Raw genomic sequence first — 22,785 nt, 5'->3', positions numbered from 1 at the left:
AAAAAAGCAGTAAAGGAAGGGAGACATAAAGGAAAAACTACACGCAAATTTAAGTAACACAGAGGGTTTAGAGCACAGAGTCCCTCCCTCCTCCATCCAGAGATAATCGCTGTGAACGGTGTTTGGGGATCTTACTAGGTAATGCCCACGTATCTACAGGTATACGTATGTTTTCTTTTCTTTTTTTTTTTTAATTTTTTTTTAATGTTTATTTTTGAGACAGAGAGAGACAGAGCATGAACGGGGGAGGGGCAGAGAGAGAGGGAGACACAGAATCGGAAGCAGGCTCCAGGCTCTGAGCCATCAGCCCAGAGCCTAACGCGGGGCTCAAACTCCCGGACCGTGAGATCGTGACCTGGCTGAAGTCGGACGCTTAACCGACTGAGCCACCCAGGCGCCCCGTATGTTTTATTTTCTTACACAAATGGTATTCATACTGCGCACAGCCCAACTCTCAGCTTGCTTCCTTCCATCTCCTATGTCTTAAACATTTTCCATGTGAGCACATACACATCTGAACTTAAGAAAAAAATGGCTGCATGGGGCACCTGGGTGGCTGAGTGGGTTAAGCGGTCAACTTCAGGTCTGGTCATGATCTCACGGCTTGTGGGTTCGAGCCCCTCGTCGGGCTCTGTGCTGACAGCTCAGAGCCTGGAGCCTGCTTCAGATTCTGTGTCTCCCCCTCTGCCCCTCCCCCCTCCCTCTCTCTCTCTCTCTCAAAAAAAAATATTGAAAATAATTTTAAAAATAATGAAAATTTAAAAAATGGCTGCATATTATTTCTTTGTATTGATATGTGATAATGAGTCTCTATGGGTGAGCAATTAGGGTTTTTCTCCTCAGTTTTTCACAATTGCAAACATTCTGCACCAAACATCTAACTATGCCCTCTGCACACTTGATTGAGTCTAAGCTTAGGCTAAATCCCTAGAATTGCACTTCTGTGAAAAAGACATATGCACAGTTGCAATCTTTACGGATCTTCCCAACTTGTTTTCCAAAAGGTTGCCCCATTTAGACTCCAACCAACGGGTTATCGGGACAGGCTGAATCACCAATGATGGGCATTCTCAAACTCAGCCTCGCCAGTCTGTTAGATGAAAACTAGCATCTCATTGTTTTGATTTGCATTTTTTAAAATTACGAGTGAGGTTTAGGATCTTTTTATTTGTTTGGCAATAATTCTTCGCTAACGGATGGGGTTGTGGTTTTGGTTTTGGTTTTTTTTAAGAGCAGGAGGGTCTTTGAGGCACTTTCTCGAGTCGTGGGCTTCCGAGTAGGGAATGTGGAGGTAAGGAGGCAGGGCCAAGTAGACTGAGAGAGCTCTAGCCCAGGTTCCACTGAGCTCAGTGGAGTTCGTGCTTTCTGGGCCTCAGAAAAAGGAAGAGGTTGAGCTGGTCATCTGGTCCCTTCCAGCTCCAGGGTCTCGTGACTGCAAGAATGGTTGCTAGGAGTTCTGATGTTAGCTACCCGCAGCTTACAGAACTGAAGTCCAACCTCCGGAGCCTGGCATTTAAATTCCTTATCCATCTGGCCCCAATGGATACATTCTAAAGTTTGTCCCAGTTAAAAGCCCCAGGGCCCTGGACCCCATCACCGTGTTCCCTGACTATGCCCTGCAATTTCAGGCCCTCGGTTGCCTCTGCCATTCCTTTCCTTCTCTCTACCTCACTGCCCCCATCCCGCCTCTGCTTTCAAGGCCACCTCCAAGGCCATCTCCTGCAAGCATCCTTCCCATCCTACTTGAACTACTCCTGCGGAGCCTCGGCCATCCCTTTGTTAAACTGCACATCATAAGCTGCTCTGCCTTTCAGTTAGCTCAGCTCTGCATGAGTTTGAGAGAATGGCTTTAAGTCAATCAGATCTGGATTCAAATCTCAGATCTGCTTCACAGTTTTACCTCAAGCAGTCTGTCTCCCTGCCAGTCCTCAGTTTTTTCATCTGTGAAATGAGGAAAACAGCATCCAGTTCTGTGGAGTTAAATAACATCACGTAGTTAAAGAATCTCACACAATGCCCAGCGCGAAGACACGTGACAGTGGGCCTCCGTCTTCCTGGGAGATTAGGTGGTCAGGAACCTAGACTAGTTCCTCCAGGTGCTTGTTTGCTGGCTATGCCACCTCACCATCCCCCGACGAGCCATTTGCGGGGCTCATCACACGCAGGGACCTCGCTCTGATGAAACAGCCCATATGGAAGAGACATCTCAAGTAGTTGCAATGGAAGAGCCTTCGTGCCTGACATCCGAGTTAGTCCCACCCAGTGTACCAGAGCCATTGTGTCTGTGCTGTGTCACTGTGTGTCTGCTGTGAGATGAAAGTCTTCTACTCTAGAGACACGGGGCATAGAAGGGAGAGTATGGAATCCCCGCCCTTGCCTCCCAGCCCTGTGACTTTGGAAAGTTACGTAACCCTGAGCCTCAGTTTCCACAACTGGGGAATGGGAGACACTGATTCCTACCACCAAGGGATCCATTTGTTTTGTTTTGTGAAAAGTGTCTCAAACAATGCCAGACCTATTGGAATTCAATAAATATTAAACGTCCCGACTTCCCATTGTCCCTCACCGTATTATATAAGCCGCTTAATGGACAGAAACTGTATCTCATATATATTTTAAAAACCTCATCATTGGGGCGCCTGGGTGGCGCAGTCGGTTAAGCGTCCTACTTCAGCTCAGGTCACGATCTCGCGGTCCGTGAGTTCGAGCCCCGCGTCGGGCTCTGGGCTGACGGCTCAGAGCCTGGAGCTCGTTTCCGATTCTGTGTCTCCCTCTCTCTCTGCCCCTCGCCCGTTCATGCTCTGTCTCTCTCTGCCCCAAAAATAAATAAACGTTGAAAAAAAAATTAAAAAAAATAAAAATAAAAACCTCATCATCTAGCATAGCAATAAGCATATTATATAGTATCGATAATTGTTATTCAGGGTGGTGAGGCCATTAGCCTTCTTTGGGCAGTACTCATCGATCACATACCTGAGCTCCTTTGACTCTTTTTTTTTTTTTTAATTTTTTTTTTCAACGTTTATTTATTTTTGGGATAGAGAGAGACAGAGCATGAACGGGGGAGGGGCAGAGAGAGAGGGAGACACAGAATCGGAAACAGGCTCCAGGCTCCGAGCCATCAGCCCAGAGCCCGACGCGGGGCTCGAACTCACAGAGCGCGAGATCGTGACCTGGCTGAAGTCGGACGCTCAACCGACTGCGCCACCCAGGCGCCCCAGCTCCTTTGACTCTTAAAACCAAGCCTTTGAGGTAGACAGGGTTATGCCCACCTTGTAGAGGAAGAAGCAAGGCTCAGAGAGATCAAGTGATGTTTTTAGAGTCTCCTACTCGGGAATTTTGGGACTTGAACCCAGACCCTTGTTTCCAAATCCCACACTTTCCCTTCTATGTGGTCCCGATATGAGAGCATTTCTGCCTGATATTCTGGGTGCAGCCTGTGGCCCCATTACAAAGCAGCCTGGACACTTTAAATGCGGCAGAGCCGTGGCTGGGGCTTCTGGTGACAGCCTCTGGCTTCCAGGATCGGGTTTGATTATTCCCTAAATTGATCCTCAAACTTAGACAACATGGGGACTCGCAGAACCCTCTCTCCGCTTTTCGGTATCCGACGCTCTGTTTTCAGAGGTCCTTAGTGGCATTGTCCTGAATGCGCCCGTTCAAGGAGGCTTCGCCCCTTCCCTTCCATGTCTGCCTGTTCTTCCAGCATGACTGCAGTCTCAGGTGAGTCTTGTTAAATACCTGGGCCTTGATCCAGACTCTCTCCCGGTTTCTGAATGGAGGCAGAAGAGCGATGTCAGGCTGGGTGTCACCCTCTTGCTGGCAACTGGAACCCAGATATCTCACATTCTTTTCCTCTGGCTTCATGGAGATCGATCATTCCAGTGAAGGCTCAACATTGCACCACAGCTGCCAGAAAGCCCTCGGCTTGGAAACACTGGCCTTACCCTTCGGTAAACCTCCCTTGCCTGTGACTAACGCTGAGTGGGGCGGGGAGCCATCATGCTTTGCGGCCTTCTCCAGAAAGCGCTCCAGGCTCGGGAGGGGAAGGAAGTCCTGTCCTCGGCTGGCTGGCTGACATTAGCATACCTTACTCTCTGAAGAAAAGGTTATGAGTGGTAAAACGCCTTCGTTATCAACTATCCACTTAAAATTGTAGCATCTCACCACATTCTACTACGAGAGAGAGATTGTCCTCCCTCGGTAGGAAGGAAAGATGGAATTAAGTTCCTCGTCCTCTCAGTAAAAGCTCCTCAGGGCATCACAAAACTCCCAGGTGACCCTACTCTGGGGCCATTGTGGGGATCGGCAGATGGGGACACTACTCTGAGACGGGAGATCAGAGGGCTGGCTTTTAACAAATACACGGAGCGAGCAAAACACAAAAAGTGCTTCTTCAAAGGCATGTGATCCCAGGGGCGCCTGGGTGGCTCGGTTGAGCACCGGACTTCGGCTCAAGTCATGATCTCAGAGTTCGTGGGTTCGAGCCCCGCGTCGGGCTCTGTGCTGACAGCTCAGAGCCTGGAACCTGCTTGAGATTCTGTGTTTCCCTCTCTCTCTGCCCCTCTTGGCTCATGCTCTCTCTTTCTCTTTCAAAAATAAATGAACGTTAAAAAAAATTTTTTTTAAAAAGGCATGTGGTCCTTAATAAAGCAAGACAGATGCACCGGCACTGTATTGAAAATGCCAAAGAAGAGGGGTCCTAACAAGTTTCTGGTGGGTGGCAGGTAGAAGTCAGTTGAACGAGCCTCATGATTACAGATTAGATGTGGGACGTCTCCTACACACGGCTCCTCTTTGGCATTGTCACCTGCATATTTTTGATCCTTGTGAGCTCTATTTTTCGCATAAGAGCTGTAGTTTCCTCCCCTCAAAAATCTCCTACCCAGCCCGCGGGTGCACGTACTCACGGACTAACTCGCGATCTGGTGCACAAATCGCTCCTCCTGGAGACCCAGGAACATCAGCACAGATGTTGTAGATGCCCTGATGGAGGTGTGTGTCACGTGCTTTGGGGAGGACAGATTCTGCCCGGGAGAGCTGAGGTGGGGAAAGGTGGGGGGTGGCGTTTGAGCAGGGTCGTAAAGAAAGAATAAGGAGTCTTCTGAGACAAGGGAGGGCATTTCTGGCAGGGAACACAGCACGGGCAGAGGCCCCGAGGTGTGAGATGTCATGGCTGTTCAGGGACCCCTCGCTTGCACTGGAGGGAGCCACACTCTCACGGGCCTCCCAGACTAAGCTATCAGGCTGTTGTCAACAGAAGCCATGGCAGGGTGAGTCTCCGAGTGGCATCAGATCTGTTTTGGAGGAAATACTTGGCAGGGGCGGGACAGATGCTTGGAAAGGAGAGTGGTTTTGCACCCACCGGGAGGGTGGTGATGAGGACCGGGGCTGGGCAGCGACTATGTTATCAGAGGACTGGAGACCGGCCAGAGAGGTCCTTGGTGGTGGAACCGCCAGGGCTGAGTGACGGAGATGTTGGATGACAGATTGGGAGGAGTTGGCGATTTATTGCTTAGGTGATTAGGTGAATGGTGCTGTCACTGACAGCCGGGGAGCAAGGAGGCCAAACAGGTTTGGGGCAGAGGTTTTGGAGGAGGGGGTGGTGAGGAAACACACCAGTCATAAACCAATGTTTTCATCTTCGTGGTAGCTCTCGGGCTCCTCTGATTCCATGCTGACATCACCAGGGCTTGGAGCTCTGTGAGGCGGGGCTGGAAGCTGGTGAAGCCCTCACATTCCAGAGCTAGAGTGCCTGGCATTAGAACTTCTCGATGGCTTTGGGGCGCCCAGGGGGGCTCAGTCGGTCAAGAGTCCGACTTTGGCTCAGGTCGTGATCTCGGGGTTCATGAGTTGGAGCCCCGAGTTGGGCTCTGTGCTGATAGTGCGGGGCCTGGAGCCTGCTTTGAGTTCTGTGTCTCCCTCTCTCTGCCCTTCCCTCTCTGTCTCTCTCTCTCTCTCTAAAATGAATACACATTAAAAAAAAAAAAAAAAGAACTTCTCAATGTCTTTATTTGTCGAATAACACGGTACTGCATCATGGGACCAGTCAGGGGATTAGTAGAGGTGGTTCATGTAAATTGCTGAGACCACGGCCTGGAATGTTCTGAGCACTCCAGAGATATGTGCTATCTGTGTGGTATGGCCACAGGTACACCTTAAGCAAAAGAGATGCCCATTTTCCCCTTCTGTTTTAAAAATGCTTCGGGGGCACCTGGGTGGCTCCCCGGTTAAGTGTCTGACTCTTGATGTCGGCTCTGGTCATGATCTCATGGTGTGTGGGTTCGAGTCCCGTGTTGGGCCCCCGCCCCCACCCCGTGCCGGGCTCTGTTTGGGATTCTCTCCCTCTCTCCCTGCCCCTCCTGTGCTCTCTCTCTCTCAAAATAAATAACGAAACTCCTAAAAAAAAAAAACAAAAAAAAACCACTTCTATTTGGTTCCAAACCAACATTTGCAAGGCAGACAACCAGGTGCGATAGTGAAGCGGGGATCCTTGCGGTGCATAGCTGATGAGAAAGTAGGAAGGTTTTCGCGACCTTTTCCCTTTTTACCATCACTCCTTCCATCGGAGGCGTCTGCTGAACATCCGTGGAATGTAGGGTTCTAGACGGAGCATGAGAAATGGCCCCCAGTGTCAGAGGCTCACCGCCTGGCTCGGACAATAGGACACGTGCGGAAGTAGGTTTCAGACAGAGGACGTGCTGTGGGTCCCGAGGAGCAAGAAGACCCCTCCCTGACGCTGTGGAAGGACCCGAGGGCCCTTTCGGACGGAGGGAGGATGAAATCAGTCTGAGGGACGGAGCGAGCTGGGGGCTGGGAGGCGGGGACCAGGTGGGAGAACAGAGAGGGGGCCGGGGGGTGCCAGGTGATGAAAGGCAGGCTCTGGGGCCACCCCACCTGCTCTGACCCTCGGGCTGTGGTGAGGAGGGGGGCAGGCAGGGGAGTCGGGAAGGGTCTGAACTTGATCAGACGCAGATCCCTGGGCTGCCCTTGGAGAAACTCGGTGGGTAGACAGGGAGGCGTGGAGAGGGGTTGACATGTGCAAAGTGTTTTGGCATCATGACCAAGAGGTGAGTGGGGGGGAGAGAGGGCCCAAGCAAGGTGACCGAGGACCCCAGGCGGAGGAGACCTTCCCTGGTGTGGATTTTGTCCCGGTGTGAATTTCTAAGGAGAGAAAGGTAAAAATCAGTGAACGTGTTTCTGATATTTTCTTCTCCTCCAACGTGGTAAAGAACACGTTTTTCCTACTTCTGGCCCTGGAGTTAAATTCAGAGACCACCTTTTTCATTTTAGGTAATGTTTAACTTCATCACTGAATCTGAATTAATGTAGACAACAATGGTGGCAAAAGGTAATTACATTTAAGTGGCATTCTAACTTAAAAATTCTTTTGGAAATATCCGTGAGTCACCCAGTTCAACGCAAATATCCATAAAACATGCACTAATCGTTCTAGAAGGAAATAATTGTAGCAAAAGGGCAAAAGGCCAAGTGGGCTGAGAAATACCAGGTTCTTAATTTATAAAGTCAATAAAAGCGCTCTTTTGTAAGTCCTCCTCAAGTCATGGCGCATTATCAGGTAAGTCTGGCCCTAACATCACCTTATGCTTAAATACTTCACAAGGACACGGAACAAGGGAACGTACCCTGAGAGCTTCTCGAAAACATTTTGTGACAGACTTCATACGGTGTGAACTTACTCAGCTTTCAAGAATACAGAGGCACTGTAAATGCAAAAAAAAAAATGTCACTGGCTGTATGCCCAACATGAAAACACACGCTTTTAACTCGCTGCGGTGTATAATAATTCACAGAGCTTTGGAAATTCTACTCAAAGTTTTCCTTAAGTCTTGGAAATAACGCGCCTTCTCCCCTAAGCAATATAGCTTTCTGTGTAAATACAGGGTTGAATTCATAGTGCTTTTTTTTCTCGGCTTTGTGCCAATGGAGGAAAAAAAAAAAACCAACCCAAAGAGCTAACAAAGAACTACACACTCTCCCCCGGGGTGAACGTGCTGCCCCTGCTGGCCCCGGCCCTGGGCTCTCCTCCTTCCTCTGGGCTATAGAAGGCTCCATCCACTTTCGTGTGGCAATGACACGCCTGTTGTGCCCCCAGAGAAATACTGCCCTTTGGTGAGATAAATAAACAACATTACTTTCCCATGATGATGTTGCTTTACCCAACGTAAGAGGGGCCAAATCTGGCAGGCAGAAGAGCCCTTTCTCCTTTCAAGTCTAACCCAGAATTCCAAACTGCCTGAAGAAATCCACGTTTTTTGAAGGGTTAAAAAAAACAAAACAAACCCTGGGGTACCTGGGTGGCTCATTTAAGCCTCCGCCTTCAGCTCAGGTCATGATCTCACGGTCTGTGGGTTCGAGCCCCGCGTCGGGCTCTGTGCCGACAGCTCGGAGCCTGGAGCTTGCTTCGGATTCTGTGTCTCACTCTCTCTTTGCCTCGTCCCTGCTAGCACTCTGTCCTCTCTCAAAATTAAATAAACATTACATTTTTTTTAAATTTTTTTAACATTTATTTATTTTTGGGACAGAGAGAGACAGAGCATGAACGGGGGAGGGGCAGAGAGAGAGGGAGACACAGAATCGGAAGCAGGCTCCAGGCTCTGAGCCGTCAGCCCCAGAGCCCGACGCGGCACTCGAACTCACGGACCGCGAGATGGTGACCTGAGCTGAAGTCGGACGCTTAACCGACTGAGCCACCCAGGCGCCCCTCCAGTTTTTTTTTAAATACCCAAACCAAGGGAGGGAGCATGGGCCAAATGGGTAAGGGGCATTAAGGAATCTACTCCTGGAATCATTATTGCACTATATGCTAGCTAATTTGGATGTAAATAAAAGATAAAATAAAATTAAAAATAATAAAACACATTAAATAATAAATAAATAAATAAATAACCCAAACCAAAAATGTATGTTCAAAATTTGTGATATCCTTGTAGATTAACAAAATATTTAGGTCAATGTTCTGTATTCTCAGGAGAAAAGATCCTCATCGTACCTCCCCGAATTAATTTTTTAATTAAAAAACTTTAGAGGTTTTTTTATGTTAATCTTCTAGATCAAACTTTGAATCGCTACAGATATGGATGGATAGATTTATCTCAATATAGTAAATGAGAAAACAGGTGGGTAGGTGTGGAATAAATATACTTGCAGCTGTTTTCCACGATGTTCTGATGATCGAAGTTTGATACTCCAGACAACGAAGAACAGGAAATTCACTCAACTTCAGTACATATATGCTATATTTGCATGGCAATGAGCTCAGACGGATCACTGACAGACAAAACAATTTAAAGACTTTTTTTTTTTTTTCTTTCCAGAAGGACCTATTACATTCTATTTTCACCCCCTGGAAGTGTCTGATTTCTCACTGTCACACTAGTTACTGGAGATGAGACCACGTGAAATTTTACTTGGTTTTATTTCCCTTTAGGGTGGTCACCTCATCTGCAAAATTATATTTCACTGGAGTGGTAAGGTATTTAATTTTTAAAAAAACATAAAATAAGTTTTGTTCATAAAAGAGATTCCACCCAAATCAACAAGTATCACAAGTCTGTCTCCTGGCAAAATAATTTATTGCTTCCCCTGAAAGGAGATGAAAAACCTGATTCCTGCTCCAGGTGGGGGAAGCCTGGGAACTGGGCACCCCTCCCTGGGCACCCAGCCCTTCCATGCTGCCCCTGCCAGCTGTGAGTTCCTCTATGCTCCTACTGGGCTCTATTTGAATTTTTTTTTTTTAATGTGTATTTATTTTTGCGACAGAGAGAGAGCATGAGTGGGGATGGGCAGAGAGAGAGGGAGACACAGAATCCGAAGCAGGCTCCAGGCTCTGAGCTGTCAGCACAGAGCCCGACGCGGGGCTCGAACCCACGAGCCGTGAGATCGTGACCTGAGCGGTAGTCAGACGCCCAACCGACTGAGCCACCCAGGCGCCCCTACTGGGCTCTATTACATCCATTATGGCACTTTGCCTACTTTTGCCTTATTTCATAACCGCGTACCTTTTTAGTTTAGAAATAGCTGAGGCAAGTATTCAAACAGAGCTAGGCCTTGAGGAGACCAGGGTGTCCTGTGCCCATGTGGGGGCACTGCAGCAGAGAAGTAATGGCCGCCCACTCCAAGGGGCACCCACTGTACTAAGGCACGCCTGAGCGTGGAAGGGGTCCAGAGGCACCTTCGCTCTCCCCGCCAGAACATGGAAGGCAGCTGGGGGAGCTGGGGGCTGTCATTCCTCGTGGACACCCCGAGCCTGTGGGAGCTGAGCGGAGCGATCAGCACCCACGACCATCTGCATCAGAGAGCTGGCAAGGACCTTGAGGACACACGTAGGGTGGGGGCTCTTTCTCCATCTCACCCTTGAACCCAGAGGCCATCTAGGGAAGGAGACAGATTGGTAAAACAGCCCTGATCACTTTACCAAATATTTATCCCAAAGTGGTCGTTTTAACCCTGAAGAGATGAAGATGTCTTTAATTGGTAGGACTAAAGATCCAAAGCTGTATCTTTGCTGCCCTCCAGCCCTACCCAACAGGATGGAGACGAGGGAAAAGTTACAGATAATAAAATCAAGGGGCATAATTTTTGTGTATTGAATGTGGCCAAATACGTTTTGACTCTGTCGGGGCGCCTGGCTGTCTCGGTGGGGCGCGTAACTTTTCATCTCAGGATGGTGAGTTCGAGTCCCATGTTGGGCATAGCGATTACCTAAAAATAAAAATCTTAATAAAAAAAATTAGGCTCTGCTAATACTGTAAGCTTTGGGGAAGCAAAAGCTGTTTAAGTCTCAGGAGAGACCGTGTAGTTCAGCAATTTATTCTAGACTGTCTGTGTGACTTTGGGCAAGGTATTCAACCTCCCCCATGTCTCAGGTTCCCCATCTGTAAAATGGAATAGTAGTACCTACATCATGTAGTTGTTGTGAGGGATAAACTAATAACTCATTTATTAATTTCACTCCATTAACATATATGAAAAAATACGGCACATTTAGAAAAACATTTGGCACATAACAGACCTTATGCAAGCATTTACTATTAGGTCATTCTCTAAGACTAGAACAAAGCTGGATGCTAATAGTTATAAAGTATCTCACAGAATGTCCTGGTGGTAGACGATCAACAGATGTTAGGAATTAGTTTACTCGTAATACCCTAGCATCATAGTTTGCACATATAAGATGTGAAGACTTTGAACTTGAGAGAAAAGACCGCAATGAGATATTGCTCATTGCCTGTCAACAGCCGGTCCCCCCACCTTTCCCTGTTAATAGTACCCAAAGTTTGCTCAAATGTTAAAGAAAGATCCTTAATCCTGGGGAAGGTAGGAATGCAACAGACAGCCCGCTCCCCCGACCTTTCTCTGTTAATAGTACCCTAATTTTGCTCAAGTAGTAAAGAAAGACCCTTAATCCCAGGGAAGCTACGAATGCATCACGGTCATCTAAACCAGTCATGGTAATCCTATCCCCCTTTGCTAGTTAATGGTGCAGTTCTGGCCAATGGACGTAAAGAACACTCTACCAGGGGGCTTCTAGAAAAGGTTTTCTCCCCCAGAGAGATTCTTGAGAAAGTGTTTAGTCATATTTCCTCTTTGTACCAGGATTTGTCTGTGTGGAATTGTAGCATCCATCTTGTGACCCTGAAGTAGCAAGCTGGAGAACAAAAGGCCACCGTGCTTCGAACCACCCGAGCACAAACAGTCTGGGTCCCTGATGGGATTGCTGCGCCCCTGAGCCAAATCTGGAACCACTTACTTCCAGAGCTTTCATGAGGTGTTAAAAGAAAAAACAAATTACCTCTGATTTAACAGTTAGGGATTCTGTTCATTGCAGCCTAAAAGCATTTGCTTACCTCCCATTCCCTGTCATTTATTTTTGAACTTTACCCATAGGTGATACACCTGTGGTTCTCACATTAGTGTGCACAGAATCACCTGGGGGGCTCCACGCCGAGTTTACAAATCGGCAGGTCAGGGATAGGGCCTGGACTTCTGCATTTCTAATAAGTTTCCAGGTGATGGCAATGTTGTTGGTCCAAGGATCCCACTTTGAGAACCGCTGTGTAGATACACGAGGCATTTTTATTGAAATAAATGTACAGAAATATCCACGAATCTTCTTCCTGGCAGTGGAGAAAAGAAAGCTACTGAACAACATTTCCTATGAACACAGATGCAAAACCTCTTAATAGTTCAGCAAAATAAATTCAACAATATGTAAAATGGATGATAGATCATGACCAAGTAGGGTTTACACTAGGAACGCAAGGTTGGTTTCACATTTGAAACTCAATTGAACTTCAAATGTGAAACCACATTAACTGGCTAAGAGAAAATGGGGTCGCCTGGGCGGCTCAGTCAGTTAAGCATCTGACTTTGGCTCAGGTCATGATCTCACGGTTCGTGGGTTCAAGCCCCGTGTCAGGCTCCGTGCTTGTAGCACAGAGCCTGCTTGGGATTCTCTCTCTCCCTCTCTTTCTCTACCCCTCTCCCAAAATATATAAACCTAAAAAAAAAAAAAAAAAGAGTCAAGTAGACAAAAAATAAAACAAGAATTAAAAAAAAAAGAGAGAGGCCACACTCTGATCAAGAGTGTTGGTCCCAATCGGTCGGCCTTGCCTCTCCTTGCAATAAACTTTGCTGTGACTGTCAAAAAAAACAAAAACAAAAACAAAAACAAAAAAAGAGAAAAAATATACCATTATCTCAAAGTTGCAGGAAAAGCATCTGAAAAAAACAAACAAAAAAAAAACGACCAACATTAATTCCCGATTAAAAAAAAACACCAAATTCTGCAATCTAGGAGTACAAGGGAACTTGCTGAACTGCAAACAGCATCCATGGAGAGCTCTGTCTATACAAACCCTCTAGGAGATCCCATCTGGCCCCGCAATTTTTAAATATTACTTATATTCTGGTGTTTTCCTACATTGCCATGACCCCAGACCTCTGAACCACAGACCGCCCCCCAGCTTCGTCCTTTGACATGTCTCCAGTGTCTGATCAGCATCTCAAACTCAACGTGCCCCAAACAGAACAGATTTCCCGATCCCCCCTCCTCTGAGTTCCCCTGTGGTATGCAGCCTAAAATTAAGGCCCAATACCATGTGGTGTCCTGACATCTGGTGAAACTGGGAGGGCCCCAAGTGGCCTAACGGCAACTTCCCCTCCCTACTCTGCTCCGTGGATCGGGTCCCCTAATCAAACACACCTCATGAAGAAGACCAAGGGGCCGCTGAGTACTAGGTTTGAGCTCCCCGCTGCCCATCGGATTATTCAAATAAGCCAATGACACCCTCGGGCAGGAACCGGGGGTCACTCCTTCCCCCTGATACTGCAGAGCCCGCCTCCCACGCTCCCTGGTTGTTCCCCGTTCCCAAGTGTGCCCGCCCCCCCCTCCGCCTTGGCCCTATGTTGTGTGCTGCGTCCCCTCCCGGGTGGTAAGTACCTACGATCCATAAACTGCTGTCAACCTCATCTATTCAGTGTCAGGTACAGTGTGTTTGGCTAGTCCCACAACCTTCTAACCTAGCGGTTAACTTCCCTCACACACAGGGGGAACAGCAGGAAATTAAAGGAGCCCAGGAACCAGGACAGTAGGCTCTAATGAGGCCTCTACCTCTGCACCGTGTATTCACCACAGGGCAAAGCGGGCCTTCTAGGACACAGGCTTGATCACATCATTCTTTTGCTCAACATTTTCTAATGGCTTCCTATGACACCTTTGGGATAAAACCCAAAGCCCTTACCGGGGCCTTGAATGCAAATTCTTCCATTTCGTGTGCTATTAATCTCCCTTTCAACCATAACATTGCAGCTGCCCCGGACCACATGGTACTCCTTGAATCCATCAAGCATACCCCTGCCTCAGAGCCTTTGCACGTTTCCTCTGCCTGGAATAACCTTCCCCTGGAAGGTTATCAAGCTCCATGGCTTAGGCCATTGGTTGTACTTCACAGCAGTTGATCTCTGCTCAAGGTCACCTCCCAGGGGCCTTCCTCAATCTCCTTTGATAAAAAGGCCCACCCTTATCACCCTTGCCTTGCTTTTTCTTCATTGTATTTCCTTAGCCCAACTATTATATATTTGGTTACTACCTGCCCCCACCCAATTAGAGTAGAAGATCCTTCAAGGCAGGGACATTGTTTAATGCTGTTATCTCCAGTGCCTGGAATATGCCCGGAACACAGAAGTTGCTCAGCATTGCATGAATAACCTGTGAACAAGAATGCCTGACTTTCCAATATCCTCACCAGACAGTCGAAACCTTTATAAATCTTTGGCAATCCAACATGTGGGAAATAGTATCTATTTTAATTTGTGTTTCTTTAATATGACCGAGGTGGAGTATCCTATCATTTTTTGGCTTGGCCTTTGTACTTCTTTTTTCCAGAAAGCTATCTTTTCATACCTCTTGCTCAGTTTGTCTTTTTTCTGTTGCTTTGCAAGAGCTATTGATACATTAAAGAAATTAGTCCTGTGTCCGTCATGTGCTGCAAATGTATTTTCCTAACGTGCCATTTGCCTGTGGCTTTGTAGTCTTTCCCTTTTGGCTTCTGGTTTTGGGGCATGCTCAGAAAGTCCTTCTGCACTCCAAGATCATCCAGACACCTATACTCGTTTACTTCTAACGCTGTAACGTATATGTGGATGTAAAGGTTATGACGTTTAGATCTTTGATCCATCCGGGATTTCCTCTGGGGCATAAAGAATAAGGAAGCGATCTAGTTCGGAAAGCAAATTTAGCTTTAAAATACAATGAATACAAATTTCCAGGTATTATTTATAAAACTTATTTTAATTTTGTCAAGGAACATTCATAATTTAAAAAATAATACAGAGTTCACTTGTTTTCCAATACATGTTTTTATAAGCACATTTGCTACATATGTGTGTCTATGTAAGCATGTATATGTAATAAAGTTCTACTTTCCACGATTCTCTGGAATATTATAATTTGACATTATTGTCACTATTGAGATATTTTCCCAAGAGAGTTTCGATTTCATTTTGCTCAGTATTTTCTCCCTTTCCTGGATCTTGAAGATTTCTTTTTCGTTTTACTGTATTTTGTTTTGAAAAGTCTCTTTTCAATTAAGCTCACTTCTTCATGGAGAAAAGAGGTCTTTATTCTTAGCAGGAAGGCGAAGAGGTTTATTATAAACTGATAACTCAGAGAAAAATTTGATTCTTCATAGGTCGTCACATGTTTACAATAGCTAGAGAGGGAAGAAAAAGGAAGAAGTTATCTTAAAATGGCCATTTGGAAACGTATGCACCTATCCCTGACACATCCACTAAACAACCTAGCAAATATATGCGGTTCGGCTTAAAACAGTACTCTGAGTTGGGAGGAAACTTGGAACACTGGCAAATCTCCTTAATTTTAGAGGACAAGAGGTCAGCACCACCCATAGCTACCAGGCCAGGGTACCGGACGCCCCAGAGCCAGGCTTCACAATTCCTCGCCCAGACGTCCTTCCGTCCCAGGTGGGCTGTTCTCCTTATCCCGCTCGAGGCAAACAACGGCACATAGGAAGGGATTCTGGGCATATTTTTTAAAATAAAAGAAAATAAATAATCCCTAATCCCCACCCAAAATAAGACACCAGCCTTGATAACGTAGCCCGCAATCTTGTGCCTATTACAGAAACAAGAGTTTACAAAGCAATTTCACTGATCTTAGAAAGTAGTAGAACCTGAATCTGAGCAAAGCTCCAACTACCACCAAATCTCTAATTACGGACCCCTAACTCACTCTAACTCTCCATCTCTAACTATACCAAGGTGTAGGCAATCCAGGGCACAGACGAACTAGTCTCAGGGGCTGTGATCAGCAAAATGCAGGCTATGGGAAATTACACAGAACAAAAGGCCTGGGTTCTTCAACAAGTAATTTTTCCCTGCAAGGGGTAAAAAAAAAAAAAAAAAAAAAAAAAAAAAAAAGACATACAAGGGGAATATACAAACGAAAACACTCAAGGAACACCTTAGCTGCTTCCAGTGTATAGGCCTTATTTGGATTGAATTCTATTAAAAATTTCGTAGCAATTGGAAAAATCTAAACATTGGCTGCATGTTTGATAGTATTACAGAATTACTATTAGTTTTTAAATGTCTGATTAATGCTATTATGGTTTTGTTTTTAAAAATATTATGACATTTGAGATATGCTTCCAGATAATCTGGGGGTGGGGGTGAGGAGGGAGTCGGCGTGGGTGAAGCAAGTCCAGTCATGCTAACGGCAGTTAAAGCCGAATGACAGGTACAGGGAGGAGGGTTCATTAAACTAGTCTCTCTATTTTTTAATATACTTGACATTTTCCATAATAAGAAGCTTAAAAAACAAGTAAACAACATACACAGGATATGCGCTTTTAGGATTTATCTAACATATATGATCCTCGGTTCCTGAAAGAAAGTTAATGTTTGCCCCACAAAACTCTGCCCCCATCAGTTGTGACTACGGACAACTATACTCGGTTCTCTGACCTATAAAATAGGAAAAAATAACAGTGCCTGCCGCCGAGAGTAGACAAAAGCATTGAATGAGAGCATATATTAAGCACTTAACCCTATGGTTGGCACCTAGCAGGGGCTCAAAAATGTTCACTTCCACTATACTCCTTTAAAATTGATTTTTGTTTTCACTTAAAGTCTTAAGACTACTCGAATGATGATATACAACAAAGCCAACCTCCTACCATATTCACTAAGAGGAAATTTAAAAGCCTCAACTATTCATTGATTGGTTTAACAGAAATCAAATATAAGCCATTTACATGAATTCTCACAAAGTGGTGCCCTCTTTTCTTTTAAATTTCAGCTATTGTGAGAGAGATTCTTTCAGACAAACAGTTACAACAAAAAGGGTTGTTACCTTGCGAGGCTCTACCTCTAGGCCAGAAAGATAACAAAAGGCACACAAATTATTTGCTCCCATAAGGGCTTTTATTTTTAAGCTGAATCCCTAGGAATACCTTCTAAGGATTATATTCTTTATCACAAACTCAGAAAACTATCCTAGAGTTATAAGCCATCAAACTGAATATAACATACAACAGTTTGTTATTGCCAAGTATTCTGCTGTGAGAAGAACATGGGCCAACTGATGTTCCTTGATCTCTGACACGGAAAATAAATGAGTGTGGCAAATGGATGTATAAGAATATGCTTACACAAACAATTTTATGTGAAGGGATGAAGTATAGGTTTACATTTAAAAGAGGGGGCAGTCAGTGTAAAGGTACATTTGAACTTCCTCATGAGAGCTTCCTTGAAAGAAGTTCAAACGTCTGCAAAAAGAATAGTTTCGCAAGTCTGTATACGTACAAAAATAAACCTAACACGAGTTAATGTTTTGGTGGTCTGAAATAGGTTCAAATTTGGCATGTGACATATTTGAGTACTTTTTTTTTTTTACTATAGTTTAAAATACTAGTTAAAATTAAAATTTTTATTTACTTTAAAAAGTTTTTAAAATATTTACTTATTTTTGAGAGAGAGACAGACAGGCAGACAGACACAGCGTGAAGGGGAGAGGGGCAGAGAGAGAGGGAGACACAGAATCCGAAGCAGGGTCCAGGCTTCGAGCTGTCAGCACAGAACCTGATGTGGGGCTTGAACTCATGAACTGTGAAGTCATGACCAGAGTCAAAGTTGGATGCTTAACTGAAACCCTAACCGGATGCCTCTAAAATAAAAAATTTTTAATTCAAATAAGATTTTTGTGGGAGCAAAAAAAAAAAAAAAAGTGTGTGTGTGTGTGTGTGTGTGTGTGTGTGTGTGTGTACATCCAAAGCCTCTCCATTTCCCATGGGTGGCAACTTGAAATACCATGGCTGTTCCTCTTCCTGCGGAAGGGGAGAAGAACCACCGGCTCGTCTCAGGGAGGTCAAGGGCAGACACTTGATTAGCCAGTGCGTCCAACAGGCCTTCAGACCGAGCTAACTGCCAGCGACTGGCCTACTTACAGACGGGCACTTGTGGCAACTGAGGAGTATGAAGGGCATTTTGATTCATGAAGACGGCTGGCTCTGCCTCAGGTAAGAAGGATAAACGGCCTCCCGTCGAGAGGTGCTCTTGTCCTCCTTGCCTAGTCCTCCAGGCCTGAGAGTTCGCACAAGATTTTACAGACGCGAGTCTTCCGTGTGACAAAATTCTCTACACAGCTGAAGATCTGCTCTCCTCAGCAACAGAACACTTCATTTTAACCATTTTGTACGGACACCTTTTAAAACTGAACGATTCGTGACTCGGTTATCTTAAACAGAGCACATTCAATATAATGTGTTTTAGCCTTTACAATTATATTGTTACCGGCTGTCCATTTTTACTGTAAAAATACTAGAAAATACAGCTAAGAAAAACAAACCCAAAGAGAATGCACACGGCATGTGGGTCTTGCTCTGTGTTCAAGCGGAGGCCCCATCGGGCTTATCTTGTGGCGTGGAGGGACTGGACTGTGTGTCGTGAATGAACTCCAGACGGCTGTAATTTGAATTCTTCTGTCCGCTTCTGCTTCTGATGCCGGCTCCTCCACCGTTTACCGGGCGGGTGTCACTTATGTCTGCTGTCAAGATGGTTATCAGCACAGCCCTTCTCGGTGTCCCTCCTACTTTGTTTCTTTTGACGATGCGGAGTTTGGAAATCAGACAACTCCGCCTGGCAGAAATACACCCAAAGGCAGAGTAAGCAGGCTGTGAGCGAGGGGCCGAGGGGCTTTCTGAGAAAAGTGCATCAGCTCCAGTCCTGGACCCTGGGGCATTTTTATTGGTTCGCTGAAGCCTTTTTTGCTTACCCTCTGGTTCTAGGCTACGGTCGAAATGGGCAAGGTTGACAGGATTTTGGCGCATAAAGTCACGGTATCACTGATGCTTCGTCTATAGGTGATAATTTTTAGCCTTAACAGTTGGCGCAGAGAGAAAAAAAATCTCCGCTGTTTCAACTCTGACTACACCAAGGTCTCTTTGTAACGGTCTTCTATCACCCGTGACATCTGTGAAGAACGTCTAGAAATACACTGGCTGCGCCACGGGAAGAGCATAAAGGTACGATGAGCGCCTCCCTCCCTCCCTCAGGACCGACCCTGCAGGTGGACGAGACAGAAGGGCGCCAGATCACCACTTCCTAATGTGCTGGTCTCACGCGGGGGCTCCTCACCGGCCGGGACTACGACCTTTCCTCTTCCTTTTGACGAAATCTGAAAACCTGAAAGAGTCGTGGCGCTGACCACTGCAAAGGAATGCATCACCTCAGACACGGAGCTGACCCGGGGGTCGGGATTCCAGCATGTCCCTGACGGCGGCACCCCGGTCATTCTAGACTCTGCTCAGCCTTTCTTAAGCAGTGAATTTTAATGCAGATGACTTCATTTTGTTACTTACTTTTGGATTTTCTACAGCTTACTTACCTTTGATTGATACTCAACTTAGGAAGAGAAACTCTTTAACAGAAAATTAGGTTTACTGAAAACAATGATCATAGTTATCATTTACTGAGATTTACTAGGTGCCAGACACCAAACATCTCATTTAATTCTCATCTCCATTTTCCATTCATTCATTCAACGAGTAATTGGCGAGCACCTAGGCCCCGTTTTAGCCTCTGGGAGTGTTCACTAATTCATTAAGACAGAGTCCCTGCACTCAAGGACCTTCCAGTCTATTCCAGTGTGAGAAGGCAAGCAAGTAAGCAAATATAATAACAATCTAGTCAATAGTGACAGAAGCTATAAGAAAGAAAAAATAGGCAAGGGGAACAGGGGGTGATGAGGTGTGTGTGTGTGTGTGTGTGTGTGCGTATGTGTGTGTGTGTGTGGGGGGGTAGCTGGTGCTAGTTTAGACAGGATGGTGAAGAGACACTAGAGCAAACACCTGACAGAAGTGAGCCCTTGAGGACACAGGGAGGAAGACCACTCCGGGCTGGGGGCACAACAGGTGCAAAGGCCGGCGTGAGGAGGGTGCTTGGCCAGCTCGAGCCACGGCCAGGAGGCCGGCGTGAGCAAAGGCAGCGAACACGGAGAAAAGGAGGGAAGCAGGGAAGGGCAGAGAGCTCTGGAGGGTCTTCGGACTTTCCTGTGAGTGAGAGCGGAGCCCCTGGAGGTTTCGAGAAGAGGGCAAAGATCGGCATCACGCGCTGTTTGCGCCACGGGAAAAACAGAAGGACGTGAGCCCCCCCTCACTCGCGCAAACGCTGGTTTTGCAACTGGGGCCACAGAGCCGTAGAGCAGGAAGTGACCTGCTCGCTGTGGGCAGAGCGGGGCCGGGGGACGGACAGCCGGCTGCACTGGCACATCCTCTTTACGGGGAGACTGCCGGACAGACGGTTTCTATGCATCAAGACTGAGATTAGTATCGGATGAGCTTGGTGTAAAAATACAAAGTCACAACGAAAAAAGTCTTTATATCCTAAAACTCTTTTCAGCTTTGTTGAGATAGTATCGACACGACGTATGTTAAGTTCACAGCGTGCGACGTACATGTCGTGAAAGGATTATCGCAGTAAAGTGAGTTAACACCTCCATCCCTAAAACTCTTAAGCGGGACTCAATGCATTAATTCCATTTTTCTTGATTCTAAGCCCAACATCTTCTTCTTCTTTTTTTTTTTTTAAATTTTTTAACGTTTATTCATTTTTCAGAGATGGAGAGAAACAGAGCATGAGCAGGGGAGGGGCAGAGAGAGGGGGAGACACAGAATCCGAAGCAGGCTCCAGGCTCTGAGCTGTCAACACAGAGCCCGATGCAGGGCTCGAACCCACGGACCGTGAGATCATGACCTGAGCTGACATGGGAAGGTTAACCAACTGAGCCACCCAGACGCCCCGCCCAACATCTTCCTAATTCCAACAAATGACCTATCTGGTCCTCACGACAGCTCTAAGTTTAGGTGACTTTTTGAATTAGAAAAGAATACTGCTTCATGCCAAACGAGGGATTTCATGATTTTTTTTTTTTTTATCCTTTGATTTTTTAAAAGCATCACATACCTTCTACAGAATTTCTGTGTACTTAGCCAGTAGAGTGAGTTCTTGGTTGTCAGTGACTGGCCTTTGTTCTTCAGGATCCCCTGGAGGCTGTGTCCGTGGAAACAGGTTCTAGCCGAGTCTCCTTCAGCCCAGTTGAACTGAAAACTTGAAGGCTTTTTTCTTCCAACAGTTGGTGTTGAATCAACCAATGTGCTAAATTGTTTTTGTAGATCCACCACCATTTCTGGAAATGGGAGGAAAAAAGGAGAGGAATAAAATGAAAACTAATGTTAAATCACAGATACTGCCTGTAGTTTACTTGTCAGTAACGTACTAACGTCGGTTTCTGAGTTTTGATAAACGCACCAAGATAATGAAAGGCGAAAACGATAAGGGAAACTGAGACTGGATGAGGGACACTGGGGAACTACTTTAAAAAGACTAAAATGGTAAATTTTATATTATGTATTTTTACCACAATTAGGGGGGGGAAAATTAACAAGACAACCTAAAGGCAATTCTCCAAACCAAAGAGTTCTGAGTGTCATAGAAAGATAGGATTTCAGATTTTGGTGGGAACTTAAGTTCTGTTTTAAAAAATGCAACGTTCCTGAAATAGATTCCCATGGAGATTTCTTGCAGATGATGATGTTTCTTTGGATGTGCATTGAAACGCTTGTTGAAGAAGTAAAAAAAGCTCCTTCGGCACTCACCTTTTTTTAAAAAAACTATTTTTATTTATTTACGCAATCTCTACACCCAAAGTGGGGCTCAAACTCATGACCCCCATATCAAGAGTAGCACGCTCTTCTGACTGAGCCAGCCAGGCACCCCTAGGCACGCCCTTTTCAAGTCAAGATATTTAGCTTTTCTACATGGTGATGCTACAGGGCATTAACAGCAACCACAACTCACCTCTTCTTTTAAATGCCACTGCTCTGTCAATGGATGAGTGGTAGAGTGGCTTTTCGCTTTTCCACAGGTACCTGCACAACACAGAAAAACATGCGGAGTACGATGCAGAAGAAATGGACCTAAACACAGTTCAGAAAAGTTTCTCTGAAGCAATCTCTGAAATTCCTGCTGTTCGGTGTCACACCTCTGCCTTGGAATGACCTACTGACACGGGTCTGTAGCACTTATGTCTTAGATGTAAGTGAGGAGCGCTGAAGGTGACAGCAAGCCAACAGAATGACGTGCTCATCCCCAAACTCTCCCAGGTGGCATAAGGTCCTGAAGAAGCTATGAATTATATAAAAATGTAGAAATGGTTTCCTTCACCATAAAATTCTCTTGCTGTCTGTTCTCATAAAGTGAAACCACCTAAGAAACCACTGTTCTTTGTGCCTTGGCCAACTGCCCTTTTGCTGAGGATTAAATCAGAGGTGTCCTGATTCTGGTAACTCATACGAGGTGAACAGTCAGCACGAAGCTTCTGATGTAGTGATGCAATCGATGCTGATAAGTGACAGTTTTCCTGAAAATTACATATGAGCTAAATTTTAGTGAACCATACATTTAAAATATATCCGAGAGCTTGTCATTGAAACTTATGGGAAACAAGTTTGTGATTCTTTCAAATATCTTTTTTGTTATTTATTTTCTTGAATAATAAGCGTTAACAATGTACTCGGGGGGAAAATAATAAAGAAGTTCCCTAAATGCTTTAATCCCAATCAGTGGATAAACCCGCTATTAAAAATTCCTTGTGGGGGTGCCTGGGTGGCTCAGTAGGTTGAGCGTCTGACTTTGGCTCAGGTCACGATCTCACGGTTCGTGAGTTCGAGCTCTGCATCGGGC

General features: G+C 45.8%; 1 protein-coding gene across 3 annotated transcripts in view; it reads right to left on the bottom strand.

The window, feature by feature from the left end:
- Positions 1–14,796: 14,796 nt before the first annotated feature.
- TAF1B (TATA-box binding protein associated factor, RNA polymerase I subunit B) overlaps positions 14,797–22,785 on the bottom strand; it is a 68,454-nt gene continuing 60,465 nt past the window's right edge. For all 3 annotated transcript variants that reach the window (XM_047845221.1, XM_047845220.1, XM_047845222.1), the window contains 3 exons: positions 21,901–21,971; positions 21,007–21,229; positions 14,797–15,236 (listed from right to left, as the gene is read on the bottom strand). In XM_047845221.1, coding sequence (XP_047701177.1) covers positions 15,032–15,236; positions 21,007–21,229; positions 21,901–21,971 — 499 coding nt within the window. In that variant the 3' untranslated portion in view covers positions 14,797–15,031. The remainder of the gene's footprint in view (positions 15,237–21,006; positions 21,230–21,900; positions 21,972–22,785) is intronic.

This window comes from Prionailurus viverrinus, unplaced genomic scaffold (genome assembly GCF_022837055.1).
Source record: "Prionailurus viverrinus isolate Anna unplaced genomic scaffold, UM_Priviv_1.0 scaffold_33, whole genome shotgun sequence".
NCBI classification, from domain to species: domain Eukaryota; kingdom Metazoa; phylum Chordata; class Mammalia; order Carnivora; family Felidae; genus Prionailurus; species Prionailurus viverrinus.
The sequence above is the reverse complement of the archived record's forward strand: the minus strand, read 5'-3'. Positions and strand labels throughout refer to the sequence as shown.